Source organism: Eimeria acervulina, genomic scaffold (assembly GCF_000499425.1).
Source record: "Eimeria acervulina Houghton genomic scaffold, Eah_scaff3, whole genome shotgun sequence".
NCBI classification, from domain to species: domain Eukaryota; phylum Apicomplexa; class Conoidasida; order Eucoccidiorida; family Eimeriidae; genus Eimeria; species Eimeria acervulina.
In genome coordinates this window covers 46,754-67,705 of record NW_013549902.1, presented here as the reverse complement: position 1 = coordinate 67,705, position 20,952 = coordinate 46,754, and the positions used below count along the sequence as shown (strand labels likewise).

Genomic DNA, 20,952 nt, shown 5'->3' with positions numbered 1-20,952 from the left:
TTCAAGTGAAACTAGTGCAGCTGCCCTTTGTACATACGTAGCAGATCCTAGGGGTGTTCGTGACCCCGGGCAGCGTGGCACTGCCCTGTTTCACAGAGGAGTGCAACACTGCGTTGAACCCACTTTTCGGGGTCGTCATCTGCAAAGGTTCACAATGAAACAGCCAGGATTGCATATGACTGCCACAGATTGTAAACAGCGTTAAGGCGGAAGAGGTGCAGCTTATGCAAGCAACGCTTTGGTCTCAAACCTGTGGGTAGATCCAAGAAGGTGACAACATCCGCACAAGCCGCCCGGTCAGCCGTTCTGTACACCGGGCACCTGTTTTACGCAACGTAAGATGGGGAGTGCAGTCTTATGGAACAAGCCTGGCTCTCTAGTGGAGTGTTGCTGCCAGTGAGGGACAGAAGCTGCGATTATAATATATGGGCTATGCTAACTTATATCTCCTTCCTTGTTCCGCTGGAGACAGCTTGGGGACCAAGTGAATAGGCGGCATCTGCTGGAACCTTTCATGTGGATTCGCGTCACGAAGCACTCTATCTTCAGCGGACCATGCAGCCCCCTGCAGGGACAAAGTGCGCATTTCATTGTGGACTAAAGGCAACTGTAAACAGCGATTACTGGTGGCAAGATACTGCGGATATTGAGAATCGATACCTGCATAGATTAGGGTGATTTTCCTCGTGAGAGTAGTTATGAAGCTCAGCGTTGGAGAAGTTGCTTACCTGGAGGGAAACTCCTGTGATGAAGATTTCGACATCTTCAGGATTTTGCGGGCCAGATTTGTTCTCGTGATCAGAGAAGGCCGCACACAGTGAGACACTGGACGGGGGCTCCTGAGGCGATCCAAATTTGCCAAGTATTCTTTTGTTTAGGATGTTTCTAAGAGAAGTTGGTTCCATCAACAGTTGTCTATCCTGCACAATAGTCTCATGTAGGTGCCCAATTGCGTACAGATACAACGGATGCTGGTTACTGCGTGATCCGCTAGCCTAAGCCTGCGACAGTTGGGCTTTGTGGAGTGTAATAAGCTTTGATTTTCTTTATTTTGTACCTTTAAAACACGGGCGACAACCCTCAAGGTCGCTTTGAAAAAACTTTGCGGATTGTAAAATGTTGCTATGTTGAAGACCGTAGGTGGGCCGTTTTGTGCCCAGCGCTTCGTGCTAGTAATGCGCTTCCCAAGATCATGAAGCCATGCCCCAAGGCTGAGTTGTGAAGGATAGGATGCAGCAATCCACGCTGTGGGGACCTTCTGGAAGTATAAGTCCTTACTGAGGTTATCCAAATCCTCAGTCATGACGCACCAGCCCCGTAGTGCCTGCAATTATGTAAAACGTATGCACTTATTTACTAACTGGTTCATGCACACAACGTGCATTGTAAACTTGAGGGTTCTGTCGCCTGTTTTTACGCTCCTTGTAGTGACACGAGAAATAGCGGCTCGTAACTGTCCTTAAATTGTGGTCACATTTTTCCACAGTGGGCTGCTGTGGGCGAGCATACCTCGAGAAGCTGGGTGAGGGTCATTCGGATAAATGAGAGGAGCACATTGTAACTGCAAAGCTCTCCTTTGAGGAAGTTACTCAGCGGAGTCAGCTCACAGAGCCCTATTTGGGAGTTTTCGTGGGACTGAAACACCTCCTTGCTAGCTGTTTCCTCAGAAATATCCTCAGGCACTTTGCTTAGTACTTCTGAAACCATGCTCGTGAGGCTTTCCTCTCTGTTCCCTCCTGCGTGCGTTTGCATTTCCCTGTGGGCCCTGACAAGAGAGTCTAGAAGTCGACTGCTCTGCATCTCCTTGTACCTGAGGCATAAAAGCAAATGATGCTGCCTAATGACCTTGTGAAGAGGGAAAAGGTGAGTACATTTTGAAAGTCTGTAAGCACCGCCAGCTTAATACCGCCTTCTTCAAGCTCAGTGCTGACGTACACCAACGCAGCTCCAGGGTCAAGGCCCAGAATCTGAGGAGCCGTATCAGCTGGCAGGCACATGGCGAATTCCGTCATATCCTCGTAACCGTAGTCCGATGGAAGGACATATCCTCGTAACAATGGGTCTGCAACGTGAGACTCAATGTCAGCTGCGGAAAAGCAGCGTTTTAATAGTGAAGCGAGCAGCCTTTGGTCCACTTGATCAGTCACACGACCTCCGTAATGTATGTCTGCTGTCAAAAAGACTATCCTATCCCACGGCATCCTTTCTTCTTCAGCAGCAGATGCAGCCTCGAACAAGCTTTGCTGGGAAACCTGGGGCACCATATGATCAGGGGAAGGTTTTGGACCTTAAGCAGCATTGTTCTCTCCCTCTCAGAAAGAGCGTCTCTACTAAAAGTAATACAGGCTTGTTGGAAGGTGAACTCAGTATACGAAGCAACTGTTCTGCCGCATCGCACTCGGAAGTCGAAAACTGTCCATTCGTAGGCCTTGTTCCAGCCGAGCGCTCCATATTTTCGTCGTTCCGAAATAATGGAGTGGAAAAGTGCTAGGGAGAAAAGCCAGCGCTTGTAGTTGGGGCACTCTGCAATGTCCTCTGCCCCGCAGTTCTCTAAGTCACTGAATGTTTGCAAGATATTATCTCGAAGGCCCTGCATCCATTATGCAGCAAGCAGTATTAGCCACTTATTTACCACTGTGCATAGCATCAACTGCAGTAGGTTAAACTGCTCAATATCTGCAAATTCATTGTTTTCAGTGTTTCGTTGAAGCCTTTCAGAGACTGCTTCATCGAACATTCATCCTTCCATAGCATAGCGTCAGCGATCAGGGTAAGCATACAGTCGGTGGTTCAGTGATAATTTTGATGCTTTGCTTGAGTATGCTGGTTGGAAGGATGTTTGTAGGCTGTGATGTCATGAACAGGCGAAACCGCGGGTGCATTTCTTCCTGGTGGAAGCGTTCATACAGTTGCTGAAGAAAAGGCATGAATGTCTCAGCCAGATGGCAATTTTGCAGGCAAACCCAATGGCCCTGCTCCCTAAGTACCACAAAAAGCGCATTACAAGAGCCAACTTCAAGGCATATTCTTGCTGGGTCTGATCAGTAAGTGGAGGTAAATCCTGGCAAGCATTGCTAAGTGAGTTTGTCAACTCACACAGCCATGCTTGCCATGTTTAGCTCTAGGTATCACAAAAACGCCTACCTGGCTTCCTGCAATACTTTCTCGGCTGCTTTTATCTGGCCCTGTCCAAGCGACAGAAAGTGCAGATGGCCTTCAGGTAACGAGAGACGAGCAGCTAGAACCTTTATTGACCCTAATGGGTCACTTCCAGGAGACAGGATGAAGATTAAAGGCGTTAATGGCGTAGACTCTTCCAATGCCTTCGATAACTCTAGCTGGGGCGGACATGCGTACCGCGTCCCTAAAACGCTTTGTACGTATACTCGGCAGCCAGCATGCAACTCTCTTGCCCTGCTCGAACCGTGCACGAACCAACACGTTAGAGACGTCCATTTATTCATCAGTGAGTTAATCACCATGCTGGCGATGTTAAAGGAATTCAAATACATGCTTGCTGCGCCCACAAATGGGTGAAGAGCAAACCTGATGGCCCTGATGGCAACTAAAGAAGCAAAATCCCCTAGATCTTCTCCGCGGAGTTTGGGCAACTGTGGCGGAAATTCCTCCTCATTCTCGAGTACGGTCCTCCATTCACCGTCCTCATCTGCCGCTGCTTCGGCGAATCCGCGAAAGCAACCGCCAACAATCTTGTCTAAAAAGCAAATATTGTTCCAAATCTCTAGGCTTGTCCAAGGCGGCTGAGATCCCCACAATTCAAGAGAGTGCGCAGCATCACTGTAGCGGGCTCCAGCGTGCTGTAGGAGAGCATTTGTGGCTGCCTACGTTAAATTAACCGACTGTGTTATATAGTGGAGTGCCGGAACCTTACAAGCACAGAGAACCTCGTGTCTGGCTTATCTCACCTTAGAGACATTGACAGGATCCGCATCGCCTTCTGTTGCTCCTCTCAAAAGGAACTCAAGCATTTTCTGCGGAACGTTATCTGCCTCAGAATCAAGAGATTTTGCAATCATAAATGCGAGGACTAGCCTATGTGGCTCTAGCAGCCCCCTGCAAGTGTTGCAGTACACTTCCCAAGTAAGGGAATCTTTGAGTTTTTCTCCGCGGGCTTCGCCAGTATCTTGGCAACGCAGCAAGGTCAGCTGAAGTCGCGCTTTGAAGGCCTCAAGGGACCATAGGTAGAATGGGTGGAGGTGGGACATAGTTTGCAATGCAAGATACAGCAATGCCCCTCGACGGGAAAGGGAGTTGTAGAGTTTCCGGGTTTCTTCAAGCCTGTCAGATGTGGTAGAAGCTTCTTCCATGCGTCTTTCAATCGCCTCATATGTCAAGCGTGAGTCATTCAGAATATCCAAGAAGGTGTCATCCGCAAGTATGTCACCTTCGGCGTTGGCTAAAAGCTTTGCATGCAGAGCATACGGCAATGCGCACAGTCGGGATTTATAAGATTTTCAATGCTTCTAAAGTAACTCGGTTGTCATACAATTCAAGTGCAGTTTAAAACTGAAGACAGAATCTGCATGGCTGGTTGGTGTCATCTGGGAATGTTGCGCAGGAAGAATGCTCTTTCTTAAATTACCGAAAGAATTTTTTCCTGGATTGCAGCCTTGAGTTCCAGGTCGTTTGCAATGTTCACTACGAGCACGCCGCGTTGCTCTTCTAGATATGGCGCTTCGTGGAGAATGATCTGGTTGAGCAATTGCTCTTCAAGGCTTGCCGGCGTAACCCTGAAATTGATGACACTTAGCTGATTATGCATCTCGGGGGCTAATTCCGAGGGATACAATTTCGTTGCCAAGACCATTCTGAAATGTGGACTCCAGAGAGCGGTGTGGTCGCCGACGTGAACAACGGTCCGTCCTTCTGGCTTGACTTTCTGTAAGGCAGCAAGCACGAAGGAGTTTCCATCAGTGCAACACTGGGCATTTGGGTGATCAACGCCTCATTTAAGACGTGTTTATCGTAACTAACTGAGCTTAACTGAGTGACAACTACCTAGCCGCTCAATTTTTACCACCGCCATACCACTGTATTTGTCAAGGCTCCTAGTGCTGGGTCTAGCGCCGGCTCGGAAAGAGTGACAAGAACTATCATCCCAGCAGTGACTGCTTCAGATAGGGATCGCAACAGATCAGCGTCACTGGATGAGACTTCCATGAACTCTCTTTTGAAGTGGCGTTTTCTGAACCAGCGGGTACCCTGGTCGTCAGGGTCTATTATCAAGGGAGGTTTTGGAGAGTTCCAGACCAAAATAGCATTTTCAATTGAAGCTATATCGGATGGCAATCCCTCGAGCGACCACTGCCTAATCTCCGACGGGGTTGACATAGTTCGAGCCAGGGAAAAGTCTCCTCGGACATTCAATCCCTCTTCGAGGCAAGCGGCCAGCCACAGGCGGCTCAGCTCTTCGCGATATTCGCGAGTAAATGGCCCAGCATAAACAAGCATACCTGAGGACCAACCATCAACAGTTTTGTTTTTTTAAGGTAACCTGGAATTCACTTACGGGCGCATGTTCCTTCAGAACACACAATATTGCTTCACATGTTGCGGAAGCAAGGTATAGATGGCGAGAGAAGGGCACAAATGCAGGTAAGCGCTGGCCAGGATTACTTAGAGTACCCGCTGCCAAAAGCACATCGCTCAAAAGGTTGGACATGTCGTCCTGTAGGGCTCTGGCATCTACTGCCCATCTAGCTCCTTCCACAGATACTCCAGATAAGACTTTTGCAGCCCTGGAAAGACGCTGTTCCGTGATCTGCATTTGGTTTTCCAAGTCTTTGACTCTCTCCTGGCATGCATCGTGTTGGTCTGTCAGGGACTGGACCCTGAACAGGCAATGCCAGCACGTGCTGATCACGAATATCACTCCTTGCATCCTAGCATTCCGTCTGCTCGTTTCCACTGCCTTACGGAGCTCGTGTTGATTACTTCGAACTACCGAGTTGGCTACTAACCGTGCTTGGACGTCATCTAGAGATCGCTGCTTATCAGCCAAATTGTCCTCCGCCTTCAGTAAAACAGCTTCCGCCTCCGTCAGTCTCTTTTGTTTAGGCTCCATGACCTTGAGCACCTAAATTAAGCCGCATTTTGACTGGTAGGACTTTGGAACGAACAACTGCCACTTTAAAATTTTTGAAAGCACCTGGAGCCTGTGGCGTTGTGGCATGTGGCTTTGCTTACTTGCGCATAGCTTTCTATAGCTCGCACCCACATGCATAAAGAGGTTGCGGCCTTTGACACATTGGCGACCCTCTCAGGGAGGAAGTCATCAAGAGTGGTATATTTGCTCAGCTGCTGCAAAATCTTTGGCGGAATGTGATCCTTGTCGTACTCGCGCAACGTGATCAACAGTGAGGTGTCATTTAGAACCTTTTTAGCTTCATCCCATGACTCCTTACGCCCCAGAAGGACGCACACTGCATTCATGACGGTTTCGACGAGTGATGGTGGAGCAGGGAATGACTTTAATTCCTGCAAATCTCGTTTGTCTAGGGCTTCAAGGGCCTTAATTGCTTGGTGCAGGAGCGGCATTACTTCATCTATGTCTCGTTGACAGTCATCACGTATGGACTGAGCTTCCAAACGGGCTGCGTCGGCTGCAGCTCTTTCGATTGAGCAGCTTTGTTCCATCAGCGCTGCTTTCTGCGTATTGTTGGCACAGAGCAGAATTTGCAAAGAAAATATCTAACCGAACACACTAAGTGTACAAGTATATCTTTAGGTGCTCCAGGTCATGATGTTTTAGTTCCCGATACACGGGCTAAATTGAAGACCGGACCTCCTTATCTCCTGCCAATGAGATTGCAACGGTCGTCGCCTCTTCCCTTGACTTCTCGAGCAGTGGCTGGTCTGCCAGCAGCTTTGCCTTCATGTTCTCGACTGCGGTTGACGTTTCCTCAAGCTTGCATATTCCCGAGGAATATTTTTGAAGGCGGTCGTCTGCATGATATCATGAGACCTTTAGCGCCTGTGTTTCTTAAAACGCGTTGTAAGCACCCTCCTTCATCCAGTGAGAAAAAGAACACGCTGAGGAAGCTCTATTTACACCTACCTAAGGTCTGTTTCTTCTGTGCGAAAAGCGACAGGTATGTTCGAACAACCTCCACGTACGACGTGCACGTCAAGTGGATAGGCTCTCCAGTAAGAGTGATAAATTTCTCCGTTACTCGTTCAGCTATTGAATACATTTCCGCTGATGCGCTTAGAGCACCACAAGGTGAAACGGCTGTTGCTACAATAAGCTATCCGGTTCACGTAAATACAGCGTACAAAGTAGATGAGTGCATGGCTGTCTCCTCAAGCAGTTCTGCTGCAGCGGCCGACGTGCGTTCGCCAAGGATCTAGTGATTACCATGTACCTCGATAACATACGGGCTTCGTCCGTGCTGAACAGGGGCGATTTGGCCAAAATTTTTGTGCCTATGGCGTGCAATGCAGATCGTGGCCATGGGTCGTAGAAGTTCAGCGTGCAGCCGCTCAACAAACCTGGCAGGCGACGGCATCTTGCTCTGAAAATACAGTATCCATTAGTTCCAGTCTAAACGAGTTTTCCGTATAGAATGAACGAAGCCGTTTTTCTCTTAAGCTGTGCTTTTTTGCAGATGTGGGAATGGCTTCAATCAGATACACTGTCGTCGTCAACGGTAAGACAGCGAGCTATTTATAGTACTAAGCGCCGTGCAGGTTTGTACAAATTTAATTGGTACAGTAAAATCACTTACCTAAAAGCTTCGCCTGAAGCGGACATGCTTATGACAAAGTGAAGTTTCCGTTGTACTAACGATGCCACGGCTTCCCAACCATCAGACGTGCTCGCGGGCTCCGGTTTTTCAGGGGACCTTACTTGAAAAGACAGTTGTTCTCTGTCGGACTGGTCAAATAGTCCAAGGATCTCTCCTGCAGTTTGCACAGGATTTCAGATGCTGCCGCACACAGCTAGAAAGGAAGCATTGGAATAGGAAGTCTCTCAGTCGATGGCTATACAAACTCTGGATTCATCAGTTTACCTGTAGCAATGATGCTTGTTATGTCCTGGAGCCATTCTTCATGCTTAATTTTGCATTCTGAAATGCGGAAGACCAAGTCTTTTCTGTCTGCGCAGATTTTTAGAATGAGATCCCGGAGGTCTTCTCGTGCGTCGTTGGGGCTCCAGCGAGACCTAGTTGATATTGTAACGGTGCTGTACTCCATGATTGAAGCAGCAAGACGTGACAAACTTTCACGACCTGCCAGGATACAGCAAGGAAACAAGGCACACCTGCCGTTGTCCTTTTACCTGAGATGCGGCTTAGGAACTTCACCTGTTTCTCATTCACTAAATATGCCCTTTTTCTGCACCGACAAAAATCGCAAGACACTTATTGGTAAGTTCAAGCAGTTCTTGAGGGTGCGAAAGGCTGACCTGATCCGTTTGTACCGAGCAGCAGCGCATGACCCCCAGGTACCCGGAGTATTCTACAAAGCCGAGCGATATGCTTGTTGGCGTGCTCAAAGAACACCAAGTCAATGGGTGTCTTTGCGTCTGCATTGTACTGCTCCAGGTACCTGTAGGGACAGAATCCTCCTGAATGATTCGGAAGTGACGGTATAGTGTAACGCACTTCTCTTTTTGTGGCTATATTCGGGTGTCCAATTTGCACCACTTTAGAGGTAGGTGAACCAGCAATGATAGGCAGCCAAGGACTAAGTCTCGCCTAGTGAGCAGTTCATTCATTTCTTCTTCCGAAGCGAGAATCTCCGAGTAGCTTTTGCTGGAGTTCATCTGGGCAAAGTCGCCGAACAGAATTTGAGAGCAAACGCAGTCTGCAAGTTCACTTTTTAGCTGCAGAGTAGCCGAAACTTGTTTGACTAGCATGCGCTCCGTCCACTTTCGGTCCTCTATTGACACCAGCCGATCTCCGAATTGCCTCTGCATTTCGTGCAGCCAGAGTCTGTTCACAGCACAAAATCAGGAAGAGGGAGCTTTAGACTTGCTTTGTGTACCCTAGCAGGCGCTGAATGGTGGATATGCCACAGTGGACCGTACCGGGCAATGTCAGTTTTGGTCTTAAGTTTACTAGTGTCAGCCATAAGCATGACTTCCAGGGCTCTAGAAATATCTCGTATGGTAAAAGTGTAGTGGCATTTGAGAGGCGTCGGGAGCAAGTGTGACGTGATCCGTTCATATGCAGCTACAGTGGCTTCAATTATCTCTTCTGCACAACCAGAAAGGGCCGGCAGGCTTCTTGCCCATGCTCCTCGCAGGACTTGAGTGAAGATATTCTTCGTATCTTCTGAAGAGAACTCGTCTTGGAACAAAACATTAAAGTGGCGAAGAAGCCTGGCATGCGCGCAGTCCACATCTAGCAGAGTTCCAGCATGTACTATTTGCATAAGCTCTGCTTGAGATGTTGCTCCTAGCACAATTAATTTCTGCAAGGCGTTGATGCTCAATAACTGACTCACCGCATGTCTGTTATAGTTCCTGCTACGTCCGTTGCGCCGGCAAGAACAGTACTTGTGTCTTCAACATGAATAAACTGGAAACGAGTACGTTCGAAAAAGCCTCCATACTCGACAATTTGTCTCAATAATTGGTGAGGCCTCTGAGCCCCAAATGTATCAGGGACAGGCGATGCGAGATCGTCAATTAAAAACAGCATTCGAGAGCCGTATGGCGGTCCTAACGACCGCCGGTGCCGCTTAACAAAACGGGACATCAAAAAATCCTCGACGTCGTCTGTGGTAGTCCTATGTGCCAACGCCATTTTACAGCAGACCTCTAAGGTGCCGGGAGTTCTCATGCACTCTTGGAGATGTGCACTCTTGCCAGTACCGGGCTTTCCATTAAGCAAGCATCCGTATCCGCCCTGCAGATTCCAGTAGGAGGTACACTCTGTAGCGCGCATGTTTGTGAACGAATGCTCCTAAATCGCTTGCAAAAGTATGTGGGACTTGTCGTTCTAGCTCATCTGACTGCAACTGTAAGAGTGCTCTGCGTGTTAATGAAGGCTCACCTCCACTAATGTGCGCAGAATGAAAGAGGTAGCAGCTGTTCGAGCAGTTGGTACAAAAACGTTGCTAGCTCTTACTCCTCCTTCCAAAGCGTATTTAGGGATCACTGTATCGAAATTCTTGAACTTCAAGGTATCGGCTTCAGGCATTATGTCATATATGGTTGTGGAAGGCAACAAGCCCTTAAGCTGCTTGCATATCTTGCAAAGGTCTGGTAGCAAGGCTTTTGAGAGACCAGCTCGGTGTGCATCACCCAGGTGTCCTCCAACACCCCACGACATTGCAACAACGAAGTACATGCTTGCCAGTTCCGCTGCGTGCTCTGCAGGAATTGGCTGCCCAACCTCCCTACTTAGCACGGCTGTAAGGAGGCGGCAAACTGATGCTGCAAGGAACGAGTCGCTCCATGGCGTCAATAGCTGAGCAAGAGTAACACCCATTCTTCTTGTGCAAGCACTACTGGCACTTTGAAACGCAAGTAAAAGTTTTAGGGGGCCCCATCTAGCTTATCTCTGTGTCACGCACTGCTGCGAGTTGTGACGAAACTGAGCGAAAGTGGCTGTGTGGAATGCCGGACTCCAGAGTAACGCTAGTCTTTTTACGGTTGAAGAACGGAATCTCGCGAAGGCGTACCTTGCAGTTTTCACGTATGTACTCGAGAGCTTTTCGGAACGTAGCGACACACCAGCTCTCTATTTGAGGAGCAAATGAGGCCAACTTGTTTTTCTGCACCTCAAATGATTGTCTCCATGATTGGAACAAGGGCATCCAACCTCGATGCTCAGGCTCAATAAAGACAGTTCCACATCTGCTAACCGTTGCGGGGGACGCAGCTCCCAAGTCCTACACCACAATTCAAATCACATGAGACCAATCAGAGGGCTAGTATTTCTCCACTCCCCAGAAACGCCTATAGATAAAGAAGGCATCGGAGTAACAATTGAGTTCTGCTCCATACTGTTTGGAACTAGTCAAAACTCACAGCAACTTCGAAGAAAAATTTGAGGTTGCTCGGCAGCAGAATGCGCTCGCCATTGCTGAGACATAGGATCTTGTTGTCGTCTAAAGCAGAGTTTAAGTTCTCTGCCCAGTTTGGATCTAAAGGCCCGTCGAAAACAATCCAACTATGGGCAATGCTTTGTGAAGCAAGGGCGTTCCTAACCCGCTGGAGCAAAACAGGAATTCACAGGTCTTGTTTTTCATCATAGCCTGCAGAGAGGGTATATTCCACTGAAGAACTCCAATTAGTTGGGCCAATTGATATTCAACGTGTTGAGCGCACCGTTGCTACGATTCCGTCGAGCCACTCGGTGGTGTTGGGGTCCAACCTGCCGAAGAGGAGCGTCTCCTCCATTGCTTTGGGATTTATCCGTAACACTTCGCATTTACCGTTTTGTTCTTTGGCGCTTCCATGTTGAGCATTCTCAGCAGGCGTTTGAGTCTCGCTTTTCGCGTTAACTTGAGATAATGCCCTTGACAGACCAAGGATCAGGGTTGATTTCCCTGCTCCCGGAGCTCCGACCTAAGAATACGTTTCACTTGGCGGCATTTGACACTGGGATATCCAGCAGTATGCTAGGATGAGCTCAGCAGGCCAGTGAGCCATGAAGCCCTCTGCTTGTGAAATTTAAGGGGATACCAAAATATGCCGCTCTAGGAAGGTTGCCTGTTTCACCCTACCACCAGGACTCCGTGCCTGAGTTGTTGGGTCTGATGTAGCTGCATTGCCTTTTCTACAAAGCTAGGTAAAGGCTGGAGATGCTGTTCTTGGAGAATTTCTTCAAACGCGAATTTCAACGGATCATCAGATGGTCTGGGCACCGTCTGTTGGGGGAACATGTCGGCGACGAGACCCAAATAAGCAGGAACGTCTTCCTTTACAAGTCTTGGCACAATAGATCGCAGCGCGTGCATCATAGCACCTGCTTCATCCAGAGCAGGCAGCCTCTTCTTCACCTCTCCTTCACGCAGATGCAACGAAAGAGCAAACAGCTGCCTTTTTCGTGACCTAATGAGGATATGCAGAGATTGTATCCGAAGCTCGTTCTTTCACCTTTCATACCGAACTCACCAGCATTAATCAACACGGCTTTCATTGCTCTTAGTCCCCAGTCGTAATGAGTCTGGTGGCTAAGTAAAGCGCTTGCGATTGAAAAAACCTCCACCACCTTGGTTGCCAGTGCACTGGCAGTGATGAAGCCGTTGGCAAGCAAGAGAACCTCGGCAATCAGCGTGAAGTCTGGCTTGACCATTGAAATCGGTCTAAAGAGCGACTGCAAGTTTTCAGGAAGCTCCGTCCTACCAGCGTAACCTGGATTGTTGGTAATGCAAATTCCTACCCTGGAAGGTTCCGCACACACAGTGAAAGAGTTCGCGCGCATTCATCTGTAACCACTTTGTGAAGGACCTGGGAAACAGCAAGCCATCAGCTTTCCCTTTCGCTTGCCTGTGATCAACGTGCGTGCTTCTTCCATCGAATTCCATTGTGTCCCTCTGAGCTCGTATTGATGCCTGGATCTTCGAAAGAAGTTGTGCAACGACTGATAAAACTTCTATGTCAATCCTATTGAATTCGTCGAAACAGGCCCACGCCCCAGTTTGGGCAAGGCCGCGGAACAGGCGGGACATTACATGATGGTCCAATTCTTTCGAGCAATTAAATACAAGGCAAGGTACACCAAGGGCCTTCGCCAAGTCCTTCACCGTTTCTGTCTTGCCTGTGTCGCAGAGTATATGGACAGGTTTATGCGTGCAACGACGGCTCCGGCCCTTTCCCTGCAAGGCACGGCGATGGTAATGAAGGTTCTGCGACTTCATCAGTGCAAATAGTTTTTTCTTTGGCGCTATCTGCACGAGAGGGTCCTCCCTACCTGTTCCAGCCGGCCCAGCAGGCGCTCCCCCGTACCCAAGATGCAAGGCGGAAGTAACCGTCATGAAGCACTTATCAGTAAGGGGAGTGATTACAAGTCTCGACGCACAGCCAAGATACTCATGCCTATACCGGAACCTAAAAGTACGATAGCAAGCCTCTATTTGCTGTTTTGAGTAGTGCGGTGGATGCAAGTATATTTAGTGCGTTTTTACAATCTTTCCGGAGAGCCCTATTGGTTCCTCAAGCCGTTTTCTCAAACCAATGCTCCGTTTTTCATATTTAATTGTCTTACCTTGCCTGGAGCTGTTCCATGTCACAGTCTTCATCCTCTGAGTGCCAGTAATAACGCAGCTGTTTTATCCATTCAAAGCATGAAGGGCCTATGTCCTTTGATTGATGCAAGGAATTTAGGATGTCTCGGGCATGCACCATCAAAACAAGGAGAGACTGGGCTAACGTTTGAGATGATGAATCCGCTGTCTGTGCATTAAGCATCGCAAGCCTGAGTTCACGCATGACGACATTCAAGTTCAAGCGTGAGTGTTGTTTCTCACACAAGAGATAGCCCTTTTTCCGGACTTCCAGTCTACCAAAACAATAATAACCATCTACGTGAGGCGAAAAAGCAGTGGTATCGTTTGGACGCCTCTCACTGCTGAATATCCTTGTTCGTTTCTTTCAAACAATCTTCAAAGGCGGCGTAATCTCCATCCGACTGCATGAGTTGCAGAGCATGTTCCGTGTTGGAGCACCAATATATCATCGCTGCGGTCAATACGCACTGTGCAGGGTGCTCATACACCCAGTGTTGCACATCCTGCCCTCCACCAGCTCGGCTTTGTAATGCGACCTTTAGGCGACGCTTCAAGGATGCTACCATGGCGGTTTCAAGTGCTGTAAACCATTGTTGGACGGGAGCTAGAGTGCTAACGGGCGAGTCCAGGTCTAATTTATCCCCGTCCGCAGAATAGAGGCCTTCTATCGTTGTCCCATTTGATGCCACAGCAACAGCGCGGATTCCATCAAAGCACTTTTGAAAGCTGTGCTGCAAAGCGTTGGGCTGTTTGGCCTTAGATACAATCTTAATTAGCTCCTCCCTAGAGAGGAAATAGAACCTGGGAAAGGCCATCCGCTTCAGATCAAGGTAGTCCTGCGCGAAACACCGAAGGGAGCCGTGCCTTCAATTTGGTATTCTCCACCACGAGCAGCGACCCTTCCCCATCCCACTGCTAATCAAATTACCATGTAGTAAGCTTCTAATTTACCTCCAGCTTACGCTGTACCGCAGCTAATATCCCATTTTTTTCCGCAAGAAGTTCGTAGAGGCCTTCTTCCTCCACAACTGCTATGACATTAGACTGCTCGCCTCGGATTCTTCTGAGGTAGGCTCTCCAGAAGCCATCGACCCGCTCAAATGCCTCAGAATCTTCAGGCAGCTGTTCCAGAGCCTCCACATTGCCGAAAATGCTCTGTAGCCCGATCCATTGGCGCTGAAGTTGTGCCAATTCCTCTACAGCGCAGTTGTCACAGAGAGCCTGGCCGTCATCTTTAGGATGCCTCGCATTCAAATTATCCCCGATGCAGTCAACCACATTCGAGCTCAAGTGCTGCAACTACAAAACGAGAGACTGCTAAAAGGGCAATTGGCTCCTTACCTAAGACCTGTTGAGCTACGTCAAGCTTCCTAGCCCAAAATTCCACTTTTTGCTTAAGAACCCCTACATAGGGGTTATGCAGCATGCGTTGGACAGATATTTGATGATCTTCCACCATAGAGAGTAGTTCGCTTACATCCCCTGCGCAAGCGCAAGCACCGCTCCGGTGGAATTGTACGCTAGCCATATGAAAGCCATTCGTCGGTCAAGCGATGCTCCAAATAAGCGCCGTTTGTAGCTTGCGCATCAATCAGCCTTACCGAGAATGAAGGCATTTGGATCTTCATCAAATGGTTTTACCAATAGCTCTCGTGCTTCCCAGACCTCTGTAATCTTGTCCATCGTCTGGCCAAGAGACTGTTGCACAGAGGCCAGTGTGGAGATTTCGTTAATAAAGTCGCGTTTAGAAGAGATGTCCATTTGGTCCAGTTGTCTTAAGCACGTTGACTCTTCCGTGCCAGGAACCCTACACAGAAGCAGCTGAGCCAATCAGTGATTGCCTGCGCAGTTTAATGCGCTGCTGAACCAGAACCAATGTCTAGGTGTTGCTTCCATGTAGTTTGGCTTACTTAAGTTCATCGAAGATTGTTTCCCAGTGCCGTCGCTTAAGTGCAGGATTCCCCAAGTCCAAAATAAGCGGCAGGCGGGAGAGCCAGCTTTCAACTTGTTTTTTGAATTCTGCTGCGACAGGGTCTCCAGGGAAATTTTGCAGAGCTATACAAGCTTCCTTTAAATACTTCTTTATTCCAACCTCAATTTCCTCAGCATCCAGTGAAGCCAAAGGCACGCCAAGCCACTTCGGTGACAGAAAAACACAAGGCAGTTCTTCAGCCTCATGAGTATAGTTGCTTGCTTTCGCGCACTTGCTTAGCTGCATACGTTCATGATTTGCCCGACTTGTCAGGATAGACAATTGATATGCATTTTAAGATATGGAGCACGGTACGGCTTTATACGGCTTTACCTTTTCCGTATCGGTCTGCCAAGAGCAGATCTGGTGCCACATTTCCACTTTGGGTTTGATGAGGCGGAGTGTTTCTTCCGTTTGCTTGGATATGACTGCAGGAGCCTCTGGAGCGAGGAGCCCCGCCATACTTCTAAGGGTCTCTGCCTTGCCATAGGCGAAGGTGATGCGCTGTTCGTAAGCTTTCAATTGCTCGTACGATTTCGTTGCTTCATCTAGTGCCTCTAGCTTAGCAAACTCTTCTGAAGCATACAAGGACTCAATTGTACGAATGCTACGGAGACAGTTATTTGGACGCGGTAACCAACGTTTCCAAAGTGCCTTCAACGGATATGCTGGCGGTGCAGTAGTTCTTTGACTGTAAATAGCGACACACTCACCGTCTTTGATAAGCTTGTTTAGCTCATGCATCTCTTTCTCAACCTCTTCTGTCTTTGACTGTAGCTCGAGTTTCATCGTTTGTAGATTATTCCTGAAGAAGGAAAACAACCGTTTTTTAACGATCGCTTTCCACTCACGTGGAGATTGTTATTCGGCAGCCGAGATGAGAGGCTCTGCCATGCGGAAGGGTGCATCCAGTGAAGAAAAAGTTACATGTTGTTTCCATACCGTATATGCTCCGCTGCATCCAGTAGCTTGAACGTTTCAAACTCATTGGCACTCTTCAACATATTTTCAAGCTGAATTGTATCTTCAACGGCTAGCCGAACACCGTATTGCTTCAAAAGAGAAAACATTTCCTCAGCAGCTGCCTGCAGAATTATCCAGTGCATTGCAGAAGGTTAAAGCCTGCAGAAGGTTTATTGCCTAAGGACGAGGCACGGTAGAATACATCTAGCCAGGAATGCATATCCTATCCTATACCATGTTCTTTAAAAGGTGGCCGCACCTTGTCCCGATCAAGGTCTTCAATTTGAGCCTTGATCTCGTTGCAACTACTCACGAAAGAAGCAAAAGGGACAAGCTTCGTTGGCCGTTCATCGAGGCGTTTGTTTATGGATTCAAAGCGACTGGCGGTACTTCGTACCTAACATCGCAAGCAACAGTAAGGCGAAAAAATAGAGGTTGCTCAAACGAAAATGGCGGCAATCGTAGCAACTAAATCCTATGCTGCTTTGAATATTGCTTGCACGCTTTTCTCACAGGAAACATGAGCGAGTAGAAAGGGTGAAAGTTCCTGTGCATTCAATTTGTACAGATACTGGGGTGTGGTGGGTTGCTCACGTGCTCTTTCATGAGTCTCCACAGAAGCCGTTTCATGAAAGTAAGCGCCTTCTCCGTAATGGGTTGCAGCGACGATTTGAGGCTCCGTGCCTCTATGGAAAACAGCCCAACAACATGGACTGGGTTCAGTTTGTCAAGCTTTTCCTCAAACTCTGAAATAAGCTCCATCTCGGTGGACAATTCATCATGCCCACTGACTGATTCGGCGAATGCAGTCTCATCCCAGTTCTGTCCATACTCATATATCTGCCTGCGAGGCACACAACGGTCGTGCCAGCACACCGGTTTCTTCTGAACAGCGGCAGTATTCATAGGCATTATTCAAGGCTTCAAAGCTTTTATTTTTAAGAGGGCGTCTTGTGCCCATGTTCAGTATTACGCATAATATTGGAAAAGTAGAAGGGCGGCGTGTACCGGTAGATTCCAAAATACGACTCAGAGTATTTCTGGGCACGGTCGAAGTCCTTTAAGATTCTCTCTTCAATTCGTTTCTGCAGGTCGTGCATTGATATTAGTTTTGCTTCGACCGCTTCATATCGGTGCTGTGTTATTATTACCTTGCGGGTTGTTGCACGGCAATCGGAAGGCTACCCAAACTGTGGAAGGCTCAATATCCCATTTTTTTGCGAAACGTGAAGCCATTTATATTGCCAAGCATTTTGGAGTACCTTCATTAGCTGCAGATGCTTCGACTGAGCGAGCAACGATTCCAAACTCAGTGGAGGACCTTGTGTAACGGAGTCTTCAAATTGGCGGCATTGGCTGAGTAGCAGAACGCCGCTGACGGTGGAAACAATTCCTGTATTAGAATGAGATATCATTTCACATGAGCATCGAAATTGGGCAGTGCTCGACGTTAAGCATGTATCACCGTTCTCACATGGCCCCCCCATAGACCAAGCCCATCACCGTGTGTTGTTACGTATTTTCCAGCAAAGTATGTACGTGAGCATTGCTCAGCTACAGCAAAACTACTGCATGTGCCTTCTAGACTTCAAACGTCTCAGCCATGGTGCATGAAGACAGACGCATTTTCGCTAGGCAATTGTCATACCTTCCCACCACTCGTGGTGCATGGAGACGAAAGCTGGACGGCCGGGATCGAGCTCTACTTTTGTACTACCGAAGCAAACATTGACAGAAAAGAGTTTTGCACAAGTTTCCTCAGTGCCAAGGCGCTCCAACATCGTTGCTGCCGCCTTAGTGACAGCCTGTAAAACCACGCAAAACACACACCTACCTTACTACGGCATTTCTTCGCAGTCCCAACGGCATTTGCAGGCACGCATGTGCCAGGTACCGAGGAGCTCCGCAGAGAGACGTGCAGCACGCATACAATGTAAGGACACCATGTTCAGATGCAGCTGTCTTGCAATGCGTACAAGCTCGCCGTGGAACTACACCTTGGCTAGCCGCATGGTGAAAATGAGATCTATCAGGAGGACAAACTGCCCGAAAAGCGCCTGGTTCTTGTACGCCTGTCGGATAAGTCGTTTTTGTTCTACTGCCTCTCGCTTTGCCTGAAAGATGGATTTCCCCTTATTTGGGGAGCAGGCGTGCATCGGGTCCACTTCTGGCAGTTGCGTTGCCTCCTCAAGCTTTCGCATCAGCTCAACAAGCAAAGTCCGTGCTTCCGCCTGTTTGACCTGTACGGAGGCGCCAGAACTCTAAGCAGTTGCCTAATCCAGGTACTGTCACACTGCTCTTCGCTTACTCATACTTACGCAGGCAAGCTACCGGACATTGCTTCTACTTGCGTAGCACGCAGCAACCACAAAATGCAGCAGCAGAAAGAGCAGCAAGTATAATGGACGCAGGAATGCCAGAAGGAGCGACAATAACAGCACCAGAAGGAGCAGCAGCAGCACCAGAAGCAGTATCACCGCCACCAGAAGCAGCAGCACCAGGGGCAACAGCAGAACCCGCTGTAGCCTAATTCGCGTCAATTTGCTCTGTTACAGCGCATAGCTGACCTCTAACGCTTTGCTGGCTCCAATCTTCGGGTCCGAGCGCACAGTGTGCTGCTGTGCAGTAAATTGAGAAATATCGTACAATCCAGGCTGCAGCTCAACTAATTTGACTTCGCTGACGCCAGCGAGGACCCTGTGGATTGGCAAGAGGTGTTTGCAGTAAATGGGTTTTGCTATAAATAGCGTCCTGCACAGCATTTCTCTTCGCTCTTCGAAGACGTGCTTTCTCGACGCATGGCTCCACAGGCACAACGCCTTGCGGGCAACGAAGGTCTTGAAAAATGGAAGGGTTCGCAGCAGGGAGTGAACGAACGCTTGCCGCATCCACTCGTCTTGTCGAAAGCATTCTGACGGTTTACCCGGGCAGACGTGCATTACTGCAGTCTCTGATATTGTGAAATGCTCGGGATTGATTTGATTTTGTGGCACCACGACGAGCTTGTAGGGTTCGAACTCAAGTGGGTCGGTGGGCGCCCTATTGCAGAACAAAAACTTAGTTTTGGTTGTGCTTCCGTGCCGGGCAAAGAACGCCACAGCGTCTCGCTCTGTTCTCACTTTTGTCAGGTCCGCGTAGCCGTTTTCATCCAAATCCTGGTTCTGTGCTGCAGAGTTTTCGTTTTCGGTGTGCACTGCCATCAGGCTCTCTACTGCCTTAGCGGAGCAGGTACTTCCCTTAGTATCGCGATCACCTGATGAAGGCGAGTTGTTCATGTACGTGTCGTACAGGAAGCTCACGTGTTTGGGCACTGCTGCCTCTGAAGTAGATATGCGCTGAAGTGCTGAGAGAGACTTCTCACGGCTGCGTCTCGTTATCCGGGTAGCAGACTCGCGGGCTCTTTGCTCACGATCACTTACGAAGGAATGCAGGATCCGTGGTGGGCGGCGCCTTCTTTGGTACTCAGCGCTGAACTTTCCTTCTGTTAGTGGTGGTAAAGACCAAGTAGGGCTCTGCACTAAGCCAAATGGGGCTGTGCATCGTAGTGCTTCCGCAACAAGGCTGGGCGCAGGCTTTTGCTTGGGTGGCCCTCTGGCAGGCTGCCCAGTGGTTTCAGAATCCTCTAAGCCAGAGTGTCCAACATCACATGCGCGCGAGTTGTCGTCGCTGTCTCCTGGGCCTACATTTTCCGATAAATCAGAGCCTGAAGAAGAATAATCTACCTCTTGAAAGCGAATGGCAGCGCCGCTCGCTGACTCCCGAGCCACTTCCTCACCTCCCCCTCCTCTTCCACCGTTCACTGAGGGAGACGCCATCGGGAGAATATTATCTGCCCAGATGGCACCACCGTGGAACCAGTTCAGTATAACTGTGAATCAGGTCAGTGACTTTTTCACCAAGTAATTGAAATATTTGCACCGGTGTCGTGCTGCTGCATCATTAGTGGAGCAGAGCTGCTAATATCCTGCCTACATCCAACCCTCTATTTCATAAATTCGCAAAAGTGATTATCAAATTTATCTCGTCCAGACACAACTTAACACGGACTTCAGTGTTCTCCGCCGTTTGGACGGGGACTGCCCATCTGAAATGCTCATGCCACCATCTCAAGTTGTGTTTAAAAGGGGGTCGCTTTAGGTAAACTGATCAATAAGACTGCATTTTTTGAGCTATTAGTGGTAGAAAGTTTTAGTCGTGGTTCCGCCACTTCAGTGGAGTGGCCTACGCGCTGCACCTTGCATGCAAATGCTCTGTTCCTTTCCTCTCGCAAGCCCTTAAAGATGACGATCAATCAAGCTGTTGCGGGTATTGTAGTACTGCCACATGCATATGCCGACCACTAGCAAACTATTACACCGCAGCCTACAGGCCTGCTGGAGACGGCCGTGACTGGCCCTGAAGATCGGGTTCCCGCGTATGCACCAGACCTCTAGAAATAGTATTCTTTATCATCCTTCAATAGAAATCATAGACACTCAATATCCTGCGTTTTGTGATTTGCAATCAAACCCCTAACTCGAGAAGTCTGCGCTGCATGACCCAGTATACCGTACACACTCAATCCAGGAGCTGGACAGGTGCAACCTCAAGCTCCCTTTCTTGTCTATTCGTCTTCCCCACCAAATGCCATTTTCTCTCTTCCTTTGAGTTATGTGTTTTATGATCGTATGTACCATTCGAGGAAGGTGAAGAGCACACCTCCTGTAGAGACGAGTTCTCTACCGGTCATGGCTGCTCCCTACATCTGGTGTGGGAGAACACACCTCTTATTTTCTTCACTTTTCTGTCTACACTTGACAGGTCAAACGGTG

The 20,952-nt window shown here is 48.7% G+C and overlaps 2 protein-coding genes across 2 annotated transcripts; both read right to left on the bottom strand.

Annotated features, from left to right (window-relative positions):
* Positions 1–430: 430 nt before the first annotated feature.
* EAH_00000870 (Dynein heavy chain, related) lies at positions 431–6,898 on the bottom strand (the record flags this gene model as incomplete). Its single annotated transcript, XM_013396047.1, has 16 exons — positions 431–565; positions 729–920; positions 1,058–1,324; positions 1,510–1,810; positions 1,936–2,252; positions 2,399–2,590; positions 2,781–2,979; positions 3,145–3,338; positions 3,480–3,761; positions 3,927–4,424; positions 4,604–4,900; positions 5,050–5,474; positions 5,647–5,852; positions 5,982–6,097; positions 6,208–6,669; positions 6,806–6,898. The coding sequence occupies 16 exons, from the start codon at positions 6,896–6,898 to the stop codon at positions 431–433; spliced, it is 4,176 nt and encodes a 1,391-aa protein (XP_013251501.1).
* Positions 6,899–8,641: 1,743 nt separating this feature from the next.
* Positions 8,642–19,956, bottom strand: EAH_00000860 (hypothetical protein; the record flags this gene model as incomplete). Its single annotated transcript, XM_013396046.1, has 25 exons — positions 8,642–8,957; positions 9,053–9,346; positions 9,472–9,875; positions 10,098–10,439; positions 10,654–10,863; positions 11,003–11,185; positions 11,303–11,542; positions 11,701–11,981; positions 12,092–12,360; positions 12,611–12,988; positions 13,185–13,394; positions 13,546–14,042; positions 14,158–14,499; positions 14,684–14,688; positions 14,808–14,980; positions 15,117–15,343; positions 15,512–15,753; positions 15,892–15,983; positions 16,121–16,263; positions 16,401–16,538; positions 16,736–17,026; positions 17,404–17,534; positions 17,790–17,946; positions 18,139–18,381; positions 18,709–19,956. 25 exons carry the CDS (start codon positions 19,954–19,956, stop codon positions 8,642–8,644), a joined length of 7,056 nt encoding a protein of 2,351 aa, XP_013251500.1.
* Positions 19,957–20,952: the final 996 nt, after the last annotated feature.